The following is a 26,239-nucleotide window of genomic DNA, read 5'->3' on the forward strand; positions in this document are numbered from 1 at the left end:
GGGCGGGACTCGCGCCTCAGCCCTCCCGGCCGGCGTTCCGCCCCGCTGCGGCCCCGCTTCCGGGCCCCGTAGCGCTTGACCGCCCCCAGCGCCTGGGCGGCGGGCCGGTACCCATCCCCACCGCGAGAACCCGCGGAGCGCCGGCTGACTCTTGCCCGGGAGCTGGTCCCTCCCCGCCTCTGGCCCTCAGTGTTCCTCGAGTGGGTGCCTGGGTCTCGCCCCTTTGTCGCTGTACCGGGATAAAGCCGCGCATCTTGCCTTCTAAATGGGAAGGAATTGGGGATGGTGAGAACGCGTTACGGAATAATGCGTACCTTGGGCCTTACGATTCCCTTTGCCTGTAGTCGGTAGTCTGGTCTACTTACAGGTGGTGCTGGTTAAATTCTATTCGTTGCAGTTTTATACTATATACAAAGGGTAACTTCAGTGGATGAGATTTCTGTGTTTTTCTTTAAAGTTCTGAGTGCAATATAAACACCCATCATAACGGTTTGGATAGACTTCCCTGGTCGGTTCTGATGCACTCAAACCACCCGACCCTCTTTGGAGAATTCTGTCTACATAGTACCTGAACATAGATGTTAAGGAATGACTTCTTATAACAGTGTCTTTCTCCCTTAATAGGGGCCAGAAGGAATGCCGGGGCGGGTGGACATTTTGATAAATGTCTAAAATAATAGACATTTTCGTATCACTGGGTTTGCTTAATTTACTCTCCAGCACCATCCCAAACTTTATAGGTATGCAGGATTATCTTGTTGTACATAAGGGAAAGCTGCAAGTCAGCGTGTTAATGACTTACCTGGGGCTTCACAGCTGGAAACATATTGGAGCGCTTGACTCCAGAGCCATCAGGAGTAATCATCATAATTTACCTTTGAGAAGTAAATGTTAGGTCTTTTTAAAAAATTTGATCCCTGTTATTATATATATATGTCACAACTGTAAACTGTGAGTTAATATACTTTAACATCCTAAAATGCCTGTGTTTACATTTCTTCTCTCAACCTGTTTAATCAATATATTACATAGAAAACAAGCAAAATTTATAACTTGGGTAAGGTTAAAACAATTCCCACAGTTAAACAGACCACTTGAATACTGAATAAGATCAAGCCTCTCCAGTGTGCCTACAAAAAAATGAAAGGTTTCCAATTCTAATGGCCACAGGGGCCAGCCAGGGTAATATGAATGAGTGAAGATGTCACGTTAAGGGACAGTAGGACGGTATGGACCCTGGCAAATGAAAAAGAACATGTGCCATCTCAAGGGGACAGTGACTGCTACCAAGCTTCAGCTGATAACTGCTGTATAGACATTTGGACTTGTTTTAAATGTTTAAACATTGTGTAGGCCAAACAAAACATATACACATGTGACACATGACCTCTGATCTAGATAATCAAGACTGATAATTGAGATGTATTGATTTCCTTTTCCATTTTTTTCACGACTTTCTATGACTGCCACTGGGGGACAGTCAAAATCTAGGAGGTTTGTATTAATGAAATTATAATAATCGCTAACATTTGTTGAGTACTCACTGTATACCAGGCACTGTACTAAAAACTGTACTATGTTATCTTATTAAATTTTCAGTAACCTTATATAACAGATAAGAATCTGAGATATAGAGACATTAAGGATCTTTCCTAAAAGTGCACAGCTGTTGAGTAATGTTATGAAAGTAGAATCATCACATGCAACCTTAATTAATAGTTTTTTTTGTACAAGGTGGCATATAGTCTAAGTTAACTAGCAATATGACACCTAGACACATTTTATTTATTTATTTATAATTAATTAATTTTATTTTTGGTTGTGTTGGGTCGTTGTTGCTGCGCGTGGGCTTTCTCTAGTTGAGGCGAACAGGAGCTACTCTTTGTTGCGGTGCGTGGGCCTCATTGCAGTGGCTTCTCTTGTTGCAGAGCACAGGCTCTAGGCACATGGGCTTCAGTAGTTGTGGCACGTGCTCACAGGCTCTAGAGCGCAGGATCAGTAGTTGTGGTGCACGGGCTTAGTTGCTCCGTGGCATGTGGGATCTTCCCAGACCAGGGTTCGAACCCGTGTGCCCTGTATTAGCAGGCGGATTCTTAACCACTGTGCCACCAGGGAAGCCCCCTAGACACGTTTTAAATTAGCTTTAACATTTGGTATGCTTATAAAGAAAATCATTGGGATATATGTTAAAACAAACAGGGTATAAAACTATAAATACAGTTTGATTTCAATTACATAAAAAAATGAAGGGAAAATCTATATATATATTATAGAAAATGATCCTGGAAAGAAATCCCTTTGAGTGGTTTTCTTTATCTTGTTTTTTTTTGTTTTTTTTGTTTTTTTGTTTTGCAGTACGCGGGCCTCTCACTGCTGTGGCCTCTCCTGTTGCGGAGCACAGGCTCCAGACATGCAGGCTCAGCGGCCATGGCTCACGGGCCCAGCCGCTCTGCGGCATGTGGGATCTTCCTTGACCGGGGCACAAACCTGTGTCCCCTGCATCGGCAGGTGGACTCCCAACCACTGCGCCACCAGGGAAGCCTGAGTGGTTTTCTTTATCTTGTTTTCATATTTTATTTAATGTTAGTTTTATAACGAAGCCAAATTTTATTTTAAATGTTTCTTTGAAGTGGCCATTTTAATACATATGATGATAAAGCACAAGACATTAAAACACATTATAGGTTAGCATTAAATTTGTTAGGAATGAAATTGAGCACAAGAACTAAAGATTTTAAAATTTTATAATTTGTGTTATGTTTCTCTTCACTGGTGAAGTAAGATGTGGACCAGGAAGAATATTAATTTTAAATCTTGGCATTTTGTGTACAGTAATCTTTTTAATGTCAGATATAGTTTTCTATTGGAACAAAGTAATGTCGAAATCTCAAAACACTCCCACTTTGATACTTACCATTATGTTAGGTTGGGGAGTACCCATTAAGTACTTCTCTTGGATATACTTAGTAGCATTCTTTGGTTACAGTGTGTATGAGGCTACATTAATATTGATATCAGTGGTCATGTAGAAAAAGCATTAAACAAAATCCAGCAAGATTCATGATAAGAAGTCTCAGCAAACCAGGAAGAGAAGGGAACTTCCTCAGCTTAATAAAGGACATCTGTGAAAAACCTATAGCCGATAACATACTTAATGATGAAACTGAATGCTTTCCTCTTACAAGACAAGGATGTCCACTCTCACAACCTCTATTCAGCATTTTATTGCAGGTCCTAACCAATGCAACAAGGCAAGAAAAAAAAGACATAAAAATTATAAAGGTAAAAGTAAAACCTGTCCCTATTCTTAGGTGACATGTTTGTTTACATAAAGCTATAGTAACTAGTAATGAGTTTCAGTGAGTTATTAGGATATGAGGTAAACTTAGTGAAAATTCTATTTCTGTATACTAACAGCAAATAAATAATGAAATAAAATGAATTCCATTTATCTTAGTATTAAAAACATACTTAGGTGGGACTTCACTGGTGGCTCAGTGGTTGGGAGTCTGCCTGCCAGTGCAGGGGACACGGGTTTGATCCCATGTCTGGGGGGATCCCACATGCCGCGGAGCAGCTGGGCCCCTGCACCACAACTGCTGAGCCTGCGCTCTAGAGCCCACGAGCTATGGTTGCTGAGCCCACGTGCCACAACTACTGAAGCCCGTGCGCCTAGAGCAATGACAAGCCACTGCGATGAGAGGCCCGCGCACCGCAGCGAGGAGTGGCCCCCACTCGCCGCAACTAGAGGGCCTGCACGCAGCAACGAAGACCCAATGATGACGACCCAACGCAGCTATAAATAAATTTATTTAAAAAAAACAAACATAAAAACATAGGAATAAGTTTCACAAAAAAACACGTAAAAACCTTTGCATTGAAGGAGACTATAACACGTTGCCAAGAGAGAGCAAAGACCAACATAAATTGATAGATATACTTTGTTCTTAGATTGGAAGATGAAATTTTATTAAGTTATCAATTCAGTCCCAATTGATTATAGATTCAAGGCACTCCTGATCAAATGCTTTTTAAAAAACAGAAACTAACAAGTTAATTCTAAAATATATTAATATACAAAGGATCTAGAATAGCCAAAATAATTTTGAAAAAGGTCATTGAAGCTGGAAGATTTATACTACCTGACTTAAAGATTTACTAAAAAGTTACGGTACTCAAAACAGTTTGATATTGGCCTAAGGATAGACAAATATATCAGTAGAACAGAATAGAGGGTCCATAAATAATCCATACATATAGAGTCATTTGATTTTTGACAAAGGCACTAAAGCCATTAGAGAAAGGAAAGTCTTTTCAACAAATGGTGCTGTAACAACTGGATGTATGTACTAATTTTATGAAAAAAATGTGCTGCAGCCTCTACTTCACGTAATTTGAACTGGATCATCAATTGAAATGTAAAAGATGAAACTGTAAAGCTTGTAGAAGAAAGCATGGGAGAATATCTTCATGACTTGGGGATAGGCAGAGATTTCTTATAGAACAAAGAAAGTAATTACCATAAAATAAAAAGGAATATTGATAGATTTCTCCAAAATGAAAATTTCTGTTCATTAAAAAATAGCATTAAGAAAGTAAATAGGCAAGCCAAAGACTGGGAGAAAATATTCACAAAACATATATCTCACAAAGGACTTTTTCTCAGAATAATAATGAACTTTTACAACTCAATAATAAAAAGACAGATGTTATTATTAAAAATGGGCAAAAAACTCACACTTTCAAGAGAAAAATATGCAAATGTCCATTTAGCACATGAAAAAGTGCTCAGCATCATTTGTTGTTGCGGAAATGCAAATTAAAACCACAGTGTTCCACTTAACACCCACTTGAATGGCTAAAATTAAAAAGACTGACAATACCAAGTGTTGACAAAGATTGGCACAACTGAAACTTACATGTTGGTGGTGGCAGTATAAAATGGTGCAGCCACTTTGCAGAACTGTTTGGCTCTTTCATAGAAATTAAATATATACATCCTCTCTAAAAACCCAGAAATTCTGCCCCTGGAATAAATGACCCATAAGCATGTAAAGATGTTGCACCTCACTGGTGTTTAGGTAAATTAAAATTCAAATAATGAGATACACATTCACTTTATATCCTTCAGAATGGCAAGGAGTAAAAGATGTTAGTGAGGAGTTGGATACTTAGAAATTCTGATGCGTGTCTTGAGGAGTTTAAGTGGATTTGGCTACTTGGGAGAACATGTAATGAAGCTGACGATATTTGTACTCTCCAGCCCATCAGTTGCATAGCTAGTGGTACATCCCAGAGAACTCTGAAGAGCTCTAGGAAGCACATGCATCATAATGTGCACTCTAGCACAGTTTGCAGTTTAAAAAAGCAGCATTTTAAAATGTTCATCCACAGAAAGATGTATGAATAAATTGTGGTTTATTCATAACCATACCAATACAGAGTTAAAATGAGTGAACTAGAGCTACATGGAGAAATCTCAAGGGAGGAGAAGGAAAGGTGCAGAATTTTACAAATAGTTTGATACCATTTATGTGCATTTGCAGTAGAAATACAAAGTTATGCAGAGGAATGAGGAACACCAACGGTTGTTTCTAAGGTAGGAGGATGTAATATTTCTTTAAAAATACTAAAAATTACAGCAAATAGGGCAAGTGTTGAGATATAATAAATCTTGTTGGTAGATACATGGGTGTTTATTATCTCTATACATTTCTGAATGTCAAAATAGATCACACCAAAAATGCAAAAATAAATGAAAACAAAACAACAGCTCACAGGTGAGGGAGTGGAGACAATGAAAGAGAACCAGCTCTTTTGAGATTTGTTCCTTCAGACTTCTGGGATTCTAAGCCTCTGTGACACACACACTGCTCCAGCCTCTTTTATATTATCTAGGATCCTCTTCTGTCAGCCACTCACATTTGGTTAATGGAATTGGTTGCCTCCTAAGACATTTATTTGAATGCTAGCTTTGCTACTGGCTGTGTGTATCTCTGGGCAAGGTGACTGCTCTCACTCTGTCTCCTTGACTATTAAATGGTAACAATGTGTTCTTTGCTCATTAATACAGCAGATGCATACTGAGCGCTTACTGTGTGCCAAGCAACTATGCTAGGTACTGAGATACACTAGGTGAAGACACCTGCTTTAGAAGCGATTCTCAATCCTGAGCCTCAGAATTGCCTATGAAACCTTTAAAAACTTTAAACATAACTGGGGCTCACCATGGGAAGCACGAATTAGGTCAAGGATTAATGCATCAGGCTGGAATGCCTGTTTCTATAATATCTCCTTCACAGATGATTGCAATATTCAGGAATGGTTGAGAATCTTTACCCTGTAGTCTACGTTTTATGGGAGCAGGAATTGTGTTTTTCTTGTTCTCTATCATATTCCTAGAGCCTGGCCCATAGTACATATTCAATAAGTATTTGTTGAATGAATAAACAGAAGAAAAAAGACATTATCACTGTCCTCTAAATCTAAAGTTAATAGTCTCTCAGGGAAGGCAGACAATTAAACATGTTATATTGAGTATCAAATGAAATAAATATAATAAATAGTAAAAATATAATAAAGTTTGTCATAATATTGTTGGCACTGCCTGGTATATAGTGGCTACTTAGTCAGTGTTAGTTGAATCTTTATGTAATAACTCCTAAATCCAATCTCTAGCATTAATCACTGACGTCTAGTCTTGAAAATAACTAATATAATAACTAATGTAATTCGTATAGTCACCGTTGTCAGTTGCTTACAGAATTCTTACGGATATTCCACCATCACCTCAGATTTGGCATTTCTAACCCTGAAAGTTTCTTCTTTTGCCTCTCCTCCGTCTTCTATTGAACTGTCTTTTCCAGCTATCTAATTTTTATCGTGGACACTATCTTTCTTCCATTTGCCCAAGGTAGAAGCTTTGCAGTCATCTTAGGGTCTTTTTTCTACACAATATGTTTTGAAATACTCTTATATCTTCCGAGCCTTGTTTTGTGCTCATAGCTTGATTTTGAATCTCTAAGATCTCCACGAGGCAGCAGGGTAGAGTGGTTACAAACCCAGATTAGTGTCAGACTGTGGGAGTTTGCTTCCAGCTCTGTTGCTTGCTGGCTTCGTGACCTTAGGTGAGTTCACTTGTCTGTGCCCTCATCTGTAAACATATGTTGTTATGGGAATTTATAAATGCATTATAACTGTCAGCTATTAATGCTAAGTATTTTATCTCTTCAGTTAAATTGTAGCTCCATGAAGACAAATATTATGCCATGTATTTCTTTGGTGTCCCCTCTTTAGTACCTATCAGTAGAAAGCATACAAGTGACTCAAAAATACTTGTCAGATTTGAGATTATGGTAGTTATTTTTGCTTTATGTTTACTAGTAAAGCAACCGTTTTTCTTTAAAGCCTGAGAAATAATTTTAGGACTTCTTGAGAATCTAATTCTTGCTATCTGAAAACAATGAACATAAAATGTGAAATTATAGTGAGATGAATGTGTTCTTAATGAGTTAATAGAACTCTCTATATATTGACAATTGAAAAGTCTTGTAATAGGAGTAACTTTCAGAAGTGGATATGCTATATATAAAATAGGTAACCAACAAGGACCTATTGTATAGTACAGGGAACTGTACTCAATATTTTGTAATAACCTATAAGGGAAAAGAATCTGAAAAGGAATGTATATATGTGTATATATATATATATATACACACTCTGAATCACTGTGCTATACACCTGAAACTAACACAGTATTGTAAATCAACTATACTTCAATTTAAAAAAGCAAAAAAAAAAAAAAACAAAAAAAAACCAAAAAAAAAGTGGATGTCCTGGGTTAGTGTTTCCTCAACCTGACTAAGCATAAAAGCCCACCTAGACTGCTTGTAAAAGTACAGATTTCCAGATGTCAGGAATCAGAATCTCCAAAAATGAGACCTGAGAATTTGTTGTTTTCTTTATTTTTTCCTTCTTTGCTAAATCCTGGGTGATTCCTGTGAGAGACAATTTTAGATAATGCTAGTCCAGATAATATACTTTCTTTTGAAGGTTTCAACTGGATTTCTGTAGGCAAGATATTTTAATCCAGCTATTCATATTTCTTTACCTTATTTCTAAAACACTTCAGGCCTGAGGACTTGCGCCGTGAGTTTGGTCGATATGGCCCTATAGTAGACGTTTACATTCCACTTGACTTCTACACTCGCCGCCCGAGAGGATTTGCTTATGTTCAATATCCTTTATTTTACTGTGTGCATGTGAATAGACTACATACATGTGCATATACATATATGTACTCAGGAGTATATTTTATGAGATTAATACTGCCTAATTAAATGTGTTTATTTCTTTATCTCAGAAAATCTAAAGCAGTCCACAGTAGCTGGCAAGCGCCCCTCAGTTTGAACCAACCTGTTAGCTAGAATCCAAGCATAAACCGAGCAGGCGAGACAAAAGGCACCTAAAGTTCAAGCATCAAGGAGTAAAGAGGGAGGGTGGACACAGATATAAAGACCTGGAAGAGGGGAAGTCTTTATCAAGCAAAAGACAAAGCCAACACCAGGTTGAGACTTCGGCTTTCCTACATTTACTCAGAGTTCCAGAATCAAAGCCAAGTCTGATGTTGTTGGTTCTGCGTCTCTTATAAAGTCCATCTTGCAAGCCCTAAAGAATAAAGGTCAAGGTTCAAGATCAAGTGACATTGAGGTAATTGCCAAAGTCTCATCTTGTATTGCATTACTTGAGCTTTTTCTGTTTTCTATTTTTAAAAAAGTAAATCCAGCAACAACCTCCTGAAATACAACTATTTAGTCGTTTTATATAATTTGTTTCCATTTATTTAGGTTTAATATATAATTTATATATATAAGGGAGTTTAGTGGGGTATTAGGAATCAATATATGTAATTCCAGATGTTTGCAGATTGTTTATATCTTTTATAATCATATCCCAAATAATAAAAACATAAAGGTATTTTAAAGCAGTAGGTTCAAAGTTAAATATCATTTTTAAAGAACCAAATCAGTTTTGAATATATGTTTTAGCTCACTTATATGTGTGCACTTTTGTTTATAAGTAATTTCTCCTAAATTAATTTAAAAAGCCTTTTAATGAAAGAGTAATTTTAATTTCAGAATAAAGATTTCTGCATGCTGATTTTTTTTCAGTGAAAAACCTGATAAATCTTTTACCTAACAGAAGGGAGTGAGTCCTCAACAGTTTATTTGATAATACTAGCCAATGTTGGACTTATCTTTTTCTCATAACATGTTTCTAATTATACATGCATACTACAGCTACACTGATGTATACATTAAAAATATAGAGATTTGTTTCTGTTCTTTTTATTTTTAGATTCACTCTTCTGAATCATAATGGGCCATTTGTTTTGATAATAAGTGACTTTTTTTCTTTTTATTCATATTATATTAGAGATGTGAGCTTAATAACTTGAGCTTGTTTTTCCTAATAATTTCATGTCACATGTAAATAATTCTTTAAAAATAATATTTTTATTTGATATCTGATGTTCAAAGTGTCCTTAACAGCTAGTCATATTTGAAGATGTTCGTGATGCTGAAGATGCTCTTTATAACCTCAATAGAAAGTGGGTATGTGGCCGTCAGATTGAAATACAGTTTGCACAAGGTGATCGCAAAAGTAAGTGTGGCTAAATAGTGGATCTTGTTTATTTAGCAGAATGAGTTTCAGCAATGACAGATTTTTTTAATTTAAAATTCCTTCCGAAAATACTATTCGAGTAGTTTATTTATAATAGAGTGGTTATTTATTGAGGTTTTCAGGTAATGAATTATAAATCTTGAACTTCATATTCTAGCACCAGGCCAAATGAAATCAAAAGAACGTCACCCTTGTTCTCCAAGTGATCATAGGAGATCAAGAAGCCCCAGCCAAAGGAGAACTCGAAGTAGGAGTTCTTCATGGGGAAGAAATAGGCGGCGGTCTGATAGCCTTAAAGAGTGAGTACAAAATATAAGGGGATTGAAAACTTAATTTTCTTAATTTTAAAATGGAAACGATTTTAAAGAGTTTTCAAAAACAGGCCACCAGAATCATTTTATTTAATATACATAAAAGAATCAACTTTTGTAGAAGGATATGCTCTTCTCTGTTTGTCATGTATTGTTATTTTAACTTGGGTTTATTAGATACCTTCCAGTGTTTTCATTTCATGACAGACTTAACTTTAACCTTTTTAGTAGAAAGATAATATATACTGAGGAAAAAACAAAAAATTAAAAAGTGTACACTTGACAAATAAAATGAGGATTTAAAAAAAATAAAATTTTCCTAAATGAACCCCCAGATTAAGAATCTTGAAGTCTTATGATTAAAAACTCATAAGAAATACAGTGTAATCACTGTGAAAGGAAGTTGACTAAAGTTAATGTAAATCAATATATTTATAAAAGGCAAATTATTTTCAAGAATATATTCCAAGTATGGTAGTATTGTAGGAAGAAGACATAAAAGTGGTAGATTTTTCAGAAAAAGATATTTGCAAGTTATCTATTTTGCCTGCTAGGAGTTTGTTTCTGTTAGAATAATAGTAAATCACAATGGAAATTAATTATTTGGTGAAGCTATTTAAGTAATAACTGAAATTGTACTAGCATGCCTAAATTCCTAAACACTTAGGCACTATTTATCTTGAGTTTTAATGCTGTGATTTTTTTCATAGGCATGTAGAATTTTAAGGTGAATTCTGTCCTTGAAGAATGATCAGCGTTTACACTAGTATCCTCTTTCTATGAGTAATAAGAGTTGGCTCTCCTGGAGACTTCCCTGGTGGTCCAGTGGTTAAGACTCTGTGCTTCCACTGCAGGGGGCGAGGATTTGATCCCTGGTTGGGGAACTGAGATCCCACGTGCTGAGCTGTGCAAGTTGGCTTTCCTGGGCCATATGTTGTACCCCTACGCTGTCCCCTGACGACATAGCCTCAAATCAAAAACGATCTGCAGAACTGCTCACTTTCACTCCAGTCCTTCCATTCCTCAACTCCAAGAGCCTAGACAAGGAAAAGCCCAACATAGGATATATGTACCAGAGCTAGACAGAGAGTCCTTGCCCCAAGTCCCTAGTTCTAAAAACAAGACTGTGAAGTGGCCTGGCTCCAGTCCCTCCAGCCAAGTGGAAAGAAAATATAGGAACAGAGAAATATCCAAGAATCTTGATTACTAGAAAATGTGGCCTCTTCAGAGCCCTAGAATCTTACATGTCAGCTCAGTCCCTCTCCTTGGGTATGAATCAAATGCTTTGATTTTGGCTCATTCTGAGGGAGGCATGCAAGTAGAAGGAAGCCTTAAGCTTTTTTTTTTTTTTTTTTTTTTGGTGGTACGCGGGCCTCTCACCGCTGCGGCCTCTCCCGCTGCGGAGCAACAGGCTCCAGACGCGCAGGCCCAGCAGACACGGCCCACGGGCACAGCCACTCCGCAGCACGTGGGATCCCCCCGGACCGGGGCACGAACCCGCGTCCCCTGCATCGGCAGGCGGACTCTCAACCACTGCACCACCAGGGAAGCCCAAGCTCCTTTTATAAGCCAGAAGAACCCAGGTCAGGATTGAGCCATCACCAAGATTGGTAAAGAAATATTTAGGAACAGTCATACTGTGTTCTGGAATTTGATTCTTTTTATCATACTTTGATAGTATAAGAATATAAACCTCCCTTGTGTCTGTGGAGAATAATCCATTTTGTTCCATGGCTAAGGGAGAGCCATTTTCCTACTGATTATTTGAGATTTTGACACTGATACACTCAAATACAAGTTACATTTATAGAACGTAAAATGTGGGAACAAATTAAGAAATTTTACATGCCATGTGTATAGGAAAGTCACACCAGTACCAATGGTATTGCTTCTGGCTTCATGAAGGACATGAATAGTAAGAAAGTGATGTTCAGCAGTTCACATTACTATAAATTAATGAATGGTTAATAAACCAAAAATCAAAGTAGATGTAATATTGTATCTAAAGCAGCACTGCCCTAATTTATTGAATAATATCTACTGGCCTTGGTGAAAAAGACTTAGTTTTAAAAGAAAAGGAAAAAATTGCCCATCTGATCCATTAAGAATATAAGCGGTTTCCAAATGTGTTAGAGCCTTGATTAACCAGAACATTCACAGCATTTTCTGCCTTCTAGTGGCAGTATACTACTTGGCTGGAGAAAAAACAAAAAAGAAGTCTGTCAGTTATCCCAGTCATCATGGCGTATCAGGATTAGAAAGAACGGGGACTCCCTGGTGGTACAGTGGTTAAGACTCTGCACTTCCCCTGCAGGGGGCCTTGGGTTTGATCCTTGGTCGGGGAACTAACATCCTGCATGCAGAGCGTCCAAAAAAGAAAAAACCACATTTTCTTGCAAGACAATGCTGTTCTGTTCTGTTCTAGTTATAAGACCGTTGCTTAACCTCTCTGACCTCAGTGTTTTTTATTTGTAAAGTTGTATTATAGAGAATGCAAACCTTACCCAGCTTTTAAGTTTCATAAGGATCAGATTGTATGTGTGTGTATGTGTATGGGTCAGCATATAGGTAAGTCTAACATGTACTATAAATATATTCAATGTATGTGTTGTATTACCTTAGATAAAAAGAGGTCACTGCTTTTGCCTTTAGTGGATGTGGGAAAAAACTAGTTTGCTGCTATCATTAGACTGTGAACTCTTTGTGGAGCAAGGACTTTTGTCTTAATGCTTAATATCCCTAGCATTTATCAGTAGTCCCTTACTCAGATATTCCATAAATCTTTGTTAAATTTGTGTCAGTGAATGTGTATATACTCCTAAATATTCCTGAAGAATGTTAAAATGGCCCCTAGTCCAAATATAGCATCCTTTTTTTTTAAGTTTTATTGAAGTGTAGTTGATTTACAGTGTTCTGTTAGTTTCAGATGTACAGCACAGTGATTCATTTATATATATATATTCTTTTTCAGATTCTTTTCCCTTATAGGTTATTACAAAGTAATGAGTAGACTTCCCTGTGCTCTACAGGAGGTCCTTGTTGGTTATCCATTTTATATGTAGTAGTGTTTATATGCATCCTTTTTCTTTCTTACGTTAGAGTTTTTTTTCCCCAAGGGCAATTTTCCCATTTTGTTTTCTACAACTATCTACAATAGGAATGAAACAATTTCTTAAAAACTGTGCTTTTAAAAAAATAAAAATAAAATAAAAGACTGCTTTTATTCTAAAATATATTCTACATCAATATGTTTATACTTTCCAGTGTTCTTTGTTCCTTCCTGTAGTTCCATGCTTTACCTGGGATTATTTTCCTTCATCTTGAAGCATTTTTACCGTTTCTTAGAGTACAAGTCTAATGGCAGTGAATTCTCTGTTTGTCTGAAAACTTCTTCATTTTATATTCATTTTTGAAAGATATTTTTGCTGAAGATAGTGTTATAAGTTGGCAGGAAGTTTTTTTCTTTCTTTAATAATGTCATTCCATTGTTCTGATATCCACAGTCAGTCTTAATGTTGCTCCTTTGAAGGTAATGTGTCTACTGTTCTCTAGCAGATTTTCAGATTTTTCTCTGACTTTGGTTTTCAGCAATTTCACTGTGACATGCCCAGCATAGGTTTCTTTGTATTTATTCTACCTGAGGTTTACTGAGTTCCTTGAAATTGTGAGTTATTATGCCTTTCATTAGTTTTGGAAAATTCTAGGCCATCATCTCTTCAAACATTGCTTGTACCTTTACTCAATTTTTCCCTTAGGCCACGTGAGTATGTACCAAATAACTCTTATGCTCTGTTCTGGATTTCTTAAAACTTCTTTGCTCATTGTGTTTCACTATAATATTTTTCTAATAACCAGTTTGCTATTTCTTACTTCTGCTGTATCTAGATTGCTATTAAATCCATCTAATGACTTTTTTAAGTTCGAATATCATGTTGTTGGTTCTAAAATGTCCATTTGATTCTTTTTATAGATTCCAGTATTGTTTAAATTCCCCATCTTTTTTATTTCTTTGTCTTTTCCTCTTCTTTTCTTTTTTTTTTTTGTATTTTTTGGGCTGTGCCGCGTGGCTTGTGGGATCTTAGTTCCTTGACCAGGGATCAAACCTGGGCCCCCTGAAGTGGAAGCTCAGAGTACTAACCACTGGAATGCCAGGGAATTCCCTTATTTTCTTGAACATATTAATCATAGTAATTAAAAAAATTATTTTCTGAATAATGCCAATATCCAAATTATTTTGGGTCTCTTTCGTTTTATTTTCCTTAGCTTTTAGTCATTTTTTTCTGTTTTTCACATACCTCATAATTTATTTACTTATTTTTTTTGTGGTACGCGGGCCCCTTTCACTGTTGTGGCCTCTCCCGTTGTACATGCTCCATTCGCGCAGGCTCAGCGGCCATGGCTCACGGGCCCAGCCGCTCCACGGCATGTGGGATCCTCCCGGACCGGGGCACGAACCAGTGTCCCCTGCATTGGCAGGCAGACTCTCAACCACTGCACCACCAGGGAAGCCCTGCCTCATAATTTTTTTTTGGATGTTGGGACATTACTGTTGAAAGATTATAGAGGTTTTGGATGATATGATTCTCCAAAGAAAGCTGTTTTCTTCTAGCAGACAGAGCATTGGCAGATCACCTTGATCCTGTCAAGGCTTGGTTTGAGGCACTGTTAAGGCTGATCCATTTCAGCTTTACACTTACTCCTAGGGCATGACCCTTAACCTGGAGGATGAGGCCCTTCTGACTTAATTGAAAGCCTGCGTTGTCACTCAAGGCTCCTTGACCTTTTGGGGGGCTTGAATTCCAGCCTCTCTCACCAGCAACTCTGTATCTGAGAAAATTTCAGCTAAGTTTTTTTTTTTAAACATCTTTTTTGGAGTATAATTGCTTTACAATGGTGTGTTTCTGCTTTATAACAAAGTGAATCAGCTATACATATATATATATCCCCATATCCCCTCCCTCCTGCTCAGCTAAGTTCTTAAATCTTCCAGCTGCTGTTTTCTGCTGACCTCTTAGAGTCTCATCCTGTGCATGTGCAACTTGGAAGATGGCCAGCGACCTGAGGAGAACTTGTAGGCAGATCTTAGGGGATGGGGGTTGCCTGCGGTGTCCTCACCTCTGGGATTTTCGTCTCTCCAGTCCTAGCCATTTTCGTGGCCCTGAATTCTAACTTCTGTCTCTGCAGCTTAGTCCAATAGCTGTTTTCTAGTTGGGCTCAAGTCTGCCATGCTGGCATTTGGAAAATGGTCTTAGGAAAAGAGCCATGGCTTATAACCCCTCGAGTTCTGCTTGTGTTGGTAATTCTCCAGTGCCTTTTAACAGTTGTTTTATAAATGTTGTCTACCTTTTTTATATAGCTCTTTTCTATGGGAAGATTAGTCTAGAACAAGCTGCTCTGTCATGGCAAGATTCAGAAGTCCATCTAGGTTTATGTCTTTATAAACATTTGATAAGCTTTAAATATTTTCTTTCTTTTTTTTCCCTTCAGATTTTCTAACCTCTTAGGATTATGTAACCCAGACTAAATATGCAAAATAAATATATTTTTCAGAACTGGCGCATAAGATATATTGATATCTAGCAAAGTCAAAATCTTTTGGTCAGATATTACAAACTTGTACTTAACGTTTGAACCAGAAGCATGCATGATAAAATTAGAGCTTCTTTTAGCTTATCCAATAAAAACATAACTAATGTTATGTAAAGTATATAAGTTCCTGAAAGTGTTGTTTCCTAACCTATTATGTATTTTTGTGTGAAATATATACTCTGATATTATGGATGTTTGCAGGTCCCGACACAGGCGATTTTCTTACAGCCAGTCTAAATCTCGCTCCAAATCACTACCAAGGCGATCTACCTCAGCAAGGCAGTCAAGAACCCCAAGAAGGAATTCTGGTTCTAGAGGACGGTCAAGGTCCAAGTCCTTGCAAAAAAGGTCCAAGTCGATAGGAAAATCACAATCAAGCTCACCTCAAAAGCAGACTAGCTCAGGAACAAAATCAAGATCACATGGAAGACATTCTGACTCCATAGCAAGATCCCCATGTAAATCTCCCAAAGGGTATACCAATTCTGAAACTAAAGCACAAACAGCAAAACACTCTCATTTTCGATCGCATTCCAGATCTCGGAGTTACCGTCATAAAAACAGTTGGTGAACAGCGACAGAAGAGTGCTACGTAGTATTTAATATGTTATTAAACCTCTCGTTATGTTAAATAAAAATTCTTCAAGGATTACAGAAAAAGTGAGTTGATATTAGTTATTTTGGGCATGTGCAAGAGATAAAATCTCTCTTCTTGGGTTAAGATTTGGTCTCAATTTAAGGGCCCATACCACAAATTATGATGTGAGTAATGTCCCATTTTATGGACCATTTTTTGTTTACATTGTGGCAGAAGGGTACTTTTCAAAGAAAATGGATAAAATGGAACTAATTTGGAAAATTAGACTTGGATGTTAAGAATAATACTAATAACTTTTATGAAAGTATTTTTTACTTTAAAGCACTTTTCTTTCATGTAAAAAGTAATTATGACTGTATAATCGCATAGGGCAAACTTAAGACTATTTGACATCTTACGTCTCCTTTTTGTTTTCTCTTTAAACTTGGGCCAATTCCTGATGGATATTAGTTCATATTACAAAATTCTGACATTTCTAAAAGTAGAGTTTATTGAGAGATCAAGCATTCAAAAGATACATTCTTTCCTGAGCTCAAAAAAGATTTTATTTTTACTGGGTGGAACAGTATTAGATAAGTTGACATTAAATTGCATCCTATACCATATTTATTCACTTCAGAAATACCGAAACGTTATAAAAATTCTGAATTTTGAATGGTTTGAGACTAAAAATGATGTGCAACACTCATAGTCCAAAAATTCATATCAAGCCTTACACATTTGAAGAGTGGTACATTTTGTATAAAAATCATACTTTATACCGTTAATTCTGCATACCTACTTTTCATCTACTGCTTAATTTTTCTTTTTAGCGCTCTAGCTGATGACTTTAAACTGTACAGAATAACTTATTTATTTTTGGAAATGTTTAGTACCTTGTATTAAGAAACTCAATACTGCCTCCTCAAAAAACAACTTTGCAGTATTGGGATTTACATTACACTGCCCTTCATTTTTTTAAGCCAAATAGCTTTATCGATATTCATTGCTTTTGTAGTTGTTAAAACTAAGAATTTCTTTAAAAATGTGTTTGTAGATTACGTTTTTCAGAGGGTTTTGGTAGTATTTGTGATAAAATGGTTTTGCATATGGTTATTATAGGGGATATATTTATAGAGCTCTACTTGTGTACCTTGTTGAATTACATTGAAATTAAAAGTTCTCAGCCCATACAGTTAATATTTGTATCTAGAGTGCTTTAGAAAAAAAATATGTCTTATATTTTTAGCATATAGGAGCCAATATTGCTTCTATTTGTTCTGAATACAAATTTCATTTTTTTTTTTGCATTTTACATCCTGTGTGTAAGAAATAACTTTACAAAATAATTTATATGCTGGTAATATTTGGACAGGTACCGTAAATTCATGTATATTGTACTTTCTGAGTAGATTTTCTCTATCTAATCATAGCAAAATTTATTTCAAAATTATAGCTCTTTGAAGTGTTCAAATGTAATAAAAATTTAGTTATAAAATTATGTGGCAGTATTGAAAATTGAGAGGACAGTCTGAAGAAAGAGCAAGACAAATACTGATTTTTTGTATCTTCTAAGTAAATGTTTGGGTTTACATACACATATATGTAGTTATTCCAAATACTAACTAGGAGTTGATTATAGTGTCTTTACATTTAATCATTATATCTTAGTAAAAAATTAATAAGGCAGTGTTTCTGAACATGCTTAATCCTTCGATTTACCTCTGATTTGGTTTTCCACTGTAATCCCTGGGCTGCTTAGGAGGGTACTGTTTGGTTTGATGGAAAAACTGGAATGATAATAGTTTAAACTTTCTGATCATTTACTATGTGCTTGGCACTGCTCTGAGTTTTACATTACTCGCTCATCACAACAGCTTTATGAGGTCAGTACCACTGCAGATAAGGTAAGTGAGACGCAGAGAGGTTAAATGACATGCACGAGGTCACACAACCATTACACTTTGGAGCTGGGTGGTGGCTGGGCTCCATACGGCCCTCCCTGATCACCATGCTTGTCTTTTTGGAAGAGAAAAGTCTTTGACAGATATATGCTAAACTAAGATAATATTGAGAGGAAAAGGAGAGAATAGAATTTGGAAAGGAAATGATTATAGGGTTCAGTGAAAATGGGTTCTGTGACTGAGTGGAAATTGATTGGCAGTTGTGCTGATATCCTGTAAAATTGTCCTCTGGGTACATCTATTCTAGGGTTCACTTCTGCTGTAGAATTGTTTCTTGGACCTTTTAAGAGAGGATACTTAGGGTAAGATTGTTAAATAAAGCAAATGTATCACACATCTGTGATCACTTCCTGTAAAGATAATATATTTACTCAGGTGCTTCCTATGTTTGGTGTAGGGGCACTACCTACCTCCATTTGTTCAAGATTCATAGAGGATAAGTTAATGTCAAAGAAGATAAAGGTGGCCACCATGACTGCTTGGTTTCTTTCTCCCCATGAATAATTCACATTTCTGTGTAGCAGCTGGTATTTTGTAGCTGCAAACGTAATGGGGGAATATGCCAAATTTTTTATCTGTAGTCTGGGGTTTAATCTTGTGCCTCTGGGATGTTTATTTTTAAATGTAAAATATTAACTAATTTCAGGACTTTATATGTTATCTGAGATACGACTATTCTAAGACATGCTGTTGTATTACAAGTAAGAATTTCTGCCTTTATTCCAATTCCATTGCATGAAGCAAAATTAGTCGAAGTTTAAAGGAAGAAGCGTTTAGAAATACTTTTATAATTCTTCTATACTACATTAAAATTGTAATTTCTTATTTAGAGTTAAAAATTAAATTTGTTTTCCAAACAGGGTGGTAGAATATTTGGGGTATCTGTATAAATAAATACATGCTACTTACGCAGGAGATCTTAATCTGGTATCATGAAACCAAAGCTTCAGATCTAGGTCCTCTAATTCAAACAAGTCCGTGAGTCTTGGTATTTTAAGGACCAGTGGTTCAGTGAGACATACGGATATTACTCTCAAAACTCATATATTTGATTAGAAAAATTTAAGTATTAAATGAAGATTATGAATTTAGCATCTAAATTACTCCCTTGATGAAACTAGGGTATTTAGGATCATAACCTTAGCTCTGGCATTGATCTAACCATGTCAATTTAGGCCCTCTGGAAATTTTATATCATGTACCTTTAAAAAGATGCTCTTAAAATTAAGCAAATTAACCACAGCTTTGTGCATCCCAGACAAGGCTCCATTGCCTCACACAGACAGCCTCGGGGGAGTAAGCACTTCATTCCTGACTGGGCTACGGCCTGGCCCCCACTGCTTAGAGAATGCCCCTAATGCACTGACCCCATCTCAGGAACACAATAGAGCTGGGACAGCCCACAGAGAAGGTGAATGGACTGTAATTGATGGATTGACTGTGATTATAGAATTAAATTGGGTACATCTTTTGAAAAGAAGCAAATTAAGTGTAGAGATACTATAGTCAAAAACCTATTTAGAAATACAATATTCCCTTATAGAAGTGTTAGATATTCCAGGTTGATTGAACTTCATTCAAGTTAAAACAGTACTTCACAATAATGACAAATACCATTTTTTATTTAAAGGAATCATGTGAGGAAAGACTGAATTTAAAAATATACATAGGATACTATACCACATCAGTAGTATTTTCCCAAAAAAAAGGTATAATTTTTTTTTTTTTTTTTTTTTTTTTTTAGGTATAATGTTTTTATTTTATTTTGGGGAAAGGGTTATATGATTAGTTTTTCTTGAATCTTATGTTCTAGGAATGTACCACAATTTTGAATTTATGAAAAGAAATAGTATCAACTTGTGGAGATAGATGGATGCTCAGTGGGTTAATGGTTACTGTTTTTTAAATGTATTGTGTGATTTAAAGCATATGTTTGGTTCACATGTTTCAAAACACCATATTCAACCTACCTGTAAGTTTATGAACTAGTAACGTTACAAATTAAAATCAGGAATATCTTAGGGTATGTCAGGTTTGAGGTTCTTTCAGAATGCAGATAGAAAATTTAAAGGGTCAGTCTCTCCAGATGAGAATATCTAGCCAGTAATCAGTGCTTTGTGCTAGAAATGGATTGATTGCATGTTTATTACTGTTTGATCTTATGTATTGCAGCTTGTGTAGGATGAGCAGTTTCTCAGAAAAAGTGTAAATTGAAACAAGAAGCAAAATTACCACTTTTCTAATTTAGGAGTATAATTCTGTGAACTAAATGCCTAAGAACTATATGCTTTTTAGAAATGGGTCCATAGAAATTGAGGAAAACCACATTCTGGTTTTCTTGGCTTACTCCTTATAGTATAGACTTAAAATGCTGTTAAATTGACTAATTTCAACAGAAATCTCAATATAAAATAGTCTTCCAGGCTCAAGTGATAGCCTTTTTTTTTCAATACTAAGAAAAATTCAGTGGATTTCTTTGTGGGGGAAGTTAAGAGCCATTCCTATGACATTTGTGAGGTGGTGTCTGCTTCGTGGGAATACTACTTTACACCTTGAGAAAAAGTACTCTGTTGAAGACCTTTTTTCAAAATCGACATAAGTTGTATAACTGGTCTGACTCTTCAGGGCATTCTTACATTTTAAAAATGAGATGGAATGTTACTTAAATTTATTTTAACACGTAAAATATATAATTTCATAAGAACCTTAAGGAAAATTAACATTCACATTGTCGGTAAACCTTAAGATTTTGGCCTTAAAATGTTAAATGTAACTGAATTAGGAAAACTAATGCTCTAGTTTTGTTTAGGATATTCATTATAATTTTTAATGTGTATACAAAGTCTAACCATTTTTGGTGTTATTTTACACTTTATAATTCTCTACTCTTGCCATATAGTCTATGTGGGATTTTTTTAAAAATACCACTTAAAAACATGGATAAAAAATTTTCTAAAATTTATTTGTAGTGAGGTGTCATAGAGTCTGTCATACAGAGTGAAGTATATCAGAAAGAGAAAAACAACTACTGTATTCTAACGCATATATATGGAATCAAAAAAAAAATGGTACTGATGAACCTAGTTGCAGGGCAGGAATAAAGATGTAGACATGGAGAATGGACTTGAGGACACGGGGTGGGAGTGGGAAGCTGGGGCGAAGTGAGAGTAGCACTGACATGTATACACTACCAAATGTAAAATAGATAGCTAGTGGGAAGCAGCCGCACAGCACAGGGAGATCATCTCGGTGCTTTGCGATGCCCTAGAGGAGTGGGATAGGGAGGGTGGGAGGGAGACGCAAGAGGGAGGGGATATGGGGACATATGTATGCATATGGCTGATTCACTTTGGTGTACAACAGAAACTAACACAGTACTGTGAAGCAATTATAGTCAAAGATCTATTAAAAAATAAAAAAATATACATGAAAAGCACTTGTATGAGGTGCTCTTAGCTGCCTGTCCGTAGTCAAATATAACTGATACTGTAAGAGGTTTTGGTGACTGCACTTTTGTCCACCTTTTATCTACCTTGACTAGAAGGTGGTGTTTTTACATGAGTATCTATCATGGAAAGTGGAACTACACTTAAGGAATAATTTTAAATGCTTTTAACTTTCCATTAACTCCACTGATATTAATTCAACATTAAAGGCTTTAAAGAGTAGGCGCCAACCAAGTGTTAAGAGTTGCACCCTGCTTTGCCCTTCTACCTCCTGGTCACTCAGTGCTCACCAGCCCTTCGGCCATCCCCTTTTTTCTTTGGGAATCTCAGACACACTTCCTTACGCTACTTGAAGTTCAAGTTATTCCATGTTAGATAATTCTTTAACTTTCCCCTCAAACCATGGGCAGTTGTTATAAATGCCCTTCAGAATCTTTATAGTCTCCACCTACCTCTTTACCCTCTCCTAATTTAAGTTTCTTCAAGCTTTAACATTTCAACATTAACATTAAATGTCAACTGTCACATTTCCCAAATAAGACAATGCTTAAATACAGTATCCTTTCTCTAATCTTTCAGTTCTTATTTACAATGGCTTTGGTATTTCAGTCATTGACTAGAATTGTTCCATTATTTTAGAAGTGTTATAACCAACTAACCAGCCTAGTTGAAAGAGCAAAGAAAAAACATTTAGGATATTCAAAGTTTACATCAAAAGATTGACTTATTTGTGCTTAATGTTACATGTAAGTGAGCTTTTGGAATTATTGGCAAATACTCAACTTCTGTGTAATGTTGGAGTGAACTAGTAAAGCAGCGTTAACTTTCCCGAATTCTGTTAACATTTTGTTGTAAAATTCTTTAATAAGAAAGTAATCTTACAATGAACACCCATATACCCACTACGTAGATTCTACAGTTAAAAGTTATGCTTGTTTTATCACATATATTTCCATCCATCTTTTCCTCAATTATTTTGAATTTAACATATAGTAAATTTTTGAAAATTGGAATATTCATAAGTGCGCTATTCCAGTTAAAGAGTGATCAAAAATCTTGGTTGAATATCTTATGTAAACATTCTATTTTCTTAGTTTTGAAATTCAGGGTCTGGCTTCAAACATCAGATGATTTACAGTAACCTAAGAAACACACAAATGGTTAAGGAGACTGGACTGAATGCACAGTGACTAGGACCCTTGGAAGGCTGATGGAAAAGGGTAATCCAATCTTTGATGTTAATCCTTTTGTTTTAAATTTTGAGAGCCCTTAGTGTCTGATCAGTTGAAAAGAGTAAGGGCAATTTCAACGTTGGAAGGGACGGTTGAGAGCCCTTATTATAGCAAGAAGATCCCCCAAATTGTAGATCTCTCCAAGGGTTTGGTAGGAAGAACCAAAGCCCTCTGATTCCACGTTGCCAAATAGAGTGAAATAATAAGGTTCTTCCTATTTAAAGATCTTAACTGTTAGAAGGCAGTTTTGAGTTCAGTTAAATCAAACATTTCCATGTTGGAAATAAAAGTCATCAAAATGTCTTCTACTTGCCATCCCCTCCTCAAGATTCTAGACTCTTAAGAACACATTTGTAATTCTGTTTTGACAACTAATCAGGTTAATCTCTAATCTTAGAACAATGGAACTATCTGTAATAATTTAGGAGTAGCTATATATATATATGACCAGTTTTGGAGGAGTCTGATTAGTATCTATTATCTTTACAATCATATATAAAATACCACATTTTCCTGCCACTTTATGTAGTAGACTGGGAAAAATTACTTAACTTTCCTGGATCCTTTCTTACACATGCATAAAAGTTATCGTATGAATGACTAGAGAAATGAAGTTTTCAACGTCATTGCTTAAGAATGTCATTTTGTCTTTTAAGCTATTATACATTCAAGATATATGATCTCTTCTAATTAAATAGAGCTTGAATAGAACCTGTAGCCTCCTTTGACAAATGTGCATCTGATTTTCCATGATTATCCATGTAGGCTGCTTTCTGCCAATTCTCCCGTTTTTCCCCTTCCTACCATTACTTAATTCAGAGACTGTAATTAATGCCACATCATCTATGACAAACTATTCCTCTAACAGAGGGAACTTTAAATTTGTGTCACCAGTTCTACACTAAGGAAACATTACTCTAAACTCTGCTTTAGAAAATGAATTCTGAGATCTTGACAGTGAACCCACAGTAAATGTAACACCTTCTATAAGTCTTAAATTGTAATTCACAAGTTTAAGTTTGGCAAATACAATTCCTGGGTGTTAGGAATATTACTCATACATTTTAGCATATTTAATTTAGAACTCCAAGAGAATTGCAAAGGATATGAAAAGTAACTTAATCCGAAAACTGTCAGATTAATTCAAGACAATCTAATCCAAGAGATATAAAGAAAAAGGGTTTAGTTCAACCATAAAATAGATCATCCCTAATCTTAGAACTTTATCCACCCCACAGCTTCAGAGAATCCTATCTAAAATTTTCAAGAAAGTTTCTTTCAAAGATTAATTTTTATGAGTTTTTATAAATAGCACTGTATAAAATGTACTCTCAAATTTCCTTTCAGATACAAAAACAAGCAGCTCCTGAACTACACGATTTGTGCCTACCACAATCCTGCTTCCTACACCATCTCATCTCAGCACAGACACACTCTTTCCCATTTGGAGACTTGTATTTGGGAGTCTTTGAAAGATTTATGGATAGCTCAGGGCTGAAACAGCAGGCTTGTGATTTTTAAGTGTTTTCATTCTGCAGTGTCCTTCAAAGTTTTAAGTATATAGAGGAAGATAATGAGACTCTCAGCCTTTCATACCCAAGTATAAGTACATATGTTTGATTCCCTCAACGTGAAACAGATATCAACTGCATAGAGTGCATGGGATTTGGGGGCCTTCCATTCTCTAAATAAAGGATAATTCAGCAATATGATGGGATGGTCATTAGAAGGGGGGAGATTTACAAAAAGATACAGAATGTTAAAAGATCAGTTTCACCCATCATCAAAACTTGGACTAAGGGAAGGAAACTTTGTTCCTCTTCAGCAGCTGGGCCCCTGCTGTCTGAATCCAGAACTTAACATTAGAACCGTCCACTAACAGCCTTTTACAGGTCAGTAGTAACTAACCACCATTAACACTTTCAGAGGAAATACTTTCAGTTCAGCAACTAATTTACTATCATAGATGAAGTTGAGGGTCCATAGGAGGCAGAAAAGATGAGGTCAAGAGTACTGGTAAAGGTGTTAAACCCAGTGAGGGAAAAAAAGAATATAGGAAGACAAAACATTTCAGTTCCATATTCATGTTGTAATTAGTGCTTCTGTGCGCTATTACCAAAGCTGTACCTCTCAGCCTGACCTATCTTCTACTTGCTGTGTGTTTCCACGTGGATGTCCTACATGCATCTCAAAGTTCAACATGCAAATCAAAATTACCTTCCTCTATAATTTCAACCCCCTCCAGAGTTCCCTAATTGCTGGTTTTATCTTCCTGATTGCTCAATTTAAAAATTCTTTTCTAACCCTTCATTCAGTTGCTGAATTCTGAATTCTACCTCCAAAGTATCTCCCAAGTAAGGCCATGCCCCTGTATACCCTCTGATAATATCCTTTAAGGCTCTTTTTTAAACCACTGAAATATCAAGTGGCTTTCATGTCTCAAGCTTTCCCTTTCCAAACTGTTCTATGTATTTTCACCAGTTTTCTTTTTGAAGCAGAAATCTCATTACCTTGCTCATAAGCCTTTCGTGACTCTGCCATGCTTATAGAATAAAGTTGAAACTCTTCAGCATGACATTCAAAGCCCTTCATGTTACTACCCCAATACACCATTCAAGACAGTGAATCTACCTTCCCTGCACTTCTCTTAAGCTACTGGGTATTCCACATCTTTTCATAATACTGCTAAAACTTTTATCTCTGACAATATATTCAACTCTTCTTTGCATGGCAGATACAACTGAATATTTTAAGGCCCCACTCAATGCTACTTCTAATAGATGTCCCGATTCCCAACTAGACAATCCCTACTCACCAGCATTAGTCACCACCTGCTGGAAGAGACAATGACTTGACTTTTGTTTTTACCTCCTCTAAAAACGTTTCTTGTAGGGTAAGCTTGTATTTCAGTTATGGCCATCATTTCCTACGCTGTTAACTTTTAGCTCTGCCAATTATCCTTGTACAGCTGACCCCTGAACAACTCAGGGGTTGGGTGCACCAACCCCTTGCGGTTGAAAATATGCATATAAATTATAGTCTGACCTCTGTGTCCCTGATTCCTCCATATCCAAGGTTCCACATCCTCGGATTCAACCAACTGTGGATCATGTAGTATTGTAGTATTTACTATTTTTTAAAAATCTGTGTGTAAGCGGACCTGCTCAGTTTGAACCTGTGTTGTTCAGGGGTCAACCATCTCCTGAACGTACTTCACACTTAATCCCCCGCCACACTAAATTGTAGACATGCTACTCAAAAATGACACGAAAGGGCTTCCCTGGTGGCGCAGTGGTTGAGTCCGTCTGCCGATGCAGGGGACGCGGGTTCGTGTCCCGGTATGGGAAGATCCCACATGCCGCGGAGCGGCTGGGCCCGTGAGCCATGGCCGCTGAGCCTGCCCGTCCAGAGCCTGTGCTCCGCAATGGGAGAGGCC

The 26,239-nt window shown here is 36.5% G+C and overlaps 1 protein-coding gene across 2 annotated transcripts; it reads left to right on the forward strand.

Annotated features, from left to right (window-relative positions):
* The first annotated feature begins 8,347 nt into the window (after nt 1-8,347).
* On the forward strand, nt 8,348-21,145 carry SRSF12 (serine and arginine rich splicing factor 12). Of its 2 annotated transcripts, XM_024747263.1 has the most exons (4): nt 8,583-8,709; nt 9,552-9,663; nt 9,842-9,983; nt 15,786-21,145. In XM_024747263.1, exons 3-4 carry the CDS (start codon nt 9,853-9,855, stop codon nt 16,153-16,155), a joined length of 501 nt encoding a protein of 166 aa, XP_024603031.1. In that variant the 5' UTR covers nt 8,583-8,709; nt 9,552-9,663; nt 9,842-9,852; the 3' UTR covers nt 16,156-21,145. The 2 variants fall into 2 exon arrangements, with proteins under 2 accessions (XP_024603025.1, XP_024603031.1); XM_024747257.1 differs by having other exon boundaries at nt 8,348-8,709; nt 9,540-9,983.
* Nucleotides 21,146-26,239: the final 5,094 nt, after the last annotated feature.

The sequence above is a fragment of the Neophocaena asiaeorientalis genome, unplaced genomic scaffold (genome assembly GCF_003031525.2).
Source record: "Neophocaena asiaeorientalis asiaeorientalis breed wild unplaced genomic scaffold, Neophocaena_asiaeorientalis_V1.1 scaffold161, whole genome shotgun sequence".
Classification (NCBI taxonomy): domain Eukaryota; kingdom Metazoa; phylum Chordata; class Mammalia; order Artiodactyla; family Phocoenidae; genus Neophocaena; species Neophocaena asiaeorientalis.

Coding starts and splice junctions, on each gene's coding strand:
- SRSF12 (XM_024747257.1), top strand. CDS start 9,853: ATGAAATCAAAAGAACGTCACCCTTGTTCTCCAAGTGATCATAGGAGA. Junction 9,984..15,785: donor CGGTCTGATAGCCTTAAAGA/GTGAGTACAAAA, acceptor GGATGTTTGCAG/GTCCCGACACAGGCGATTTT.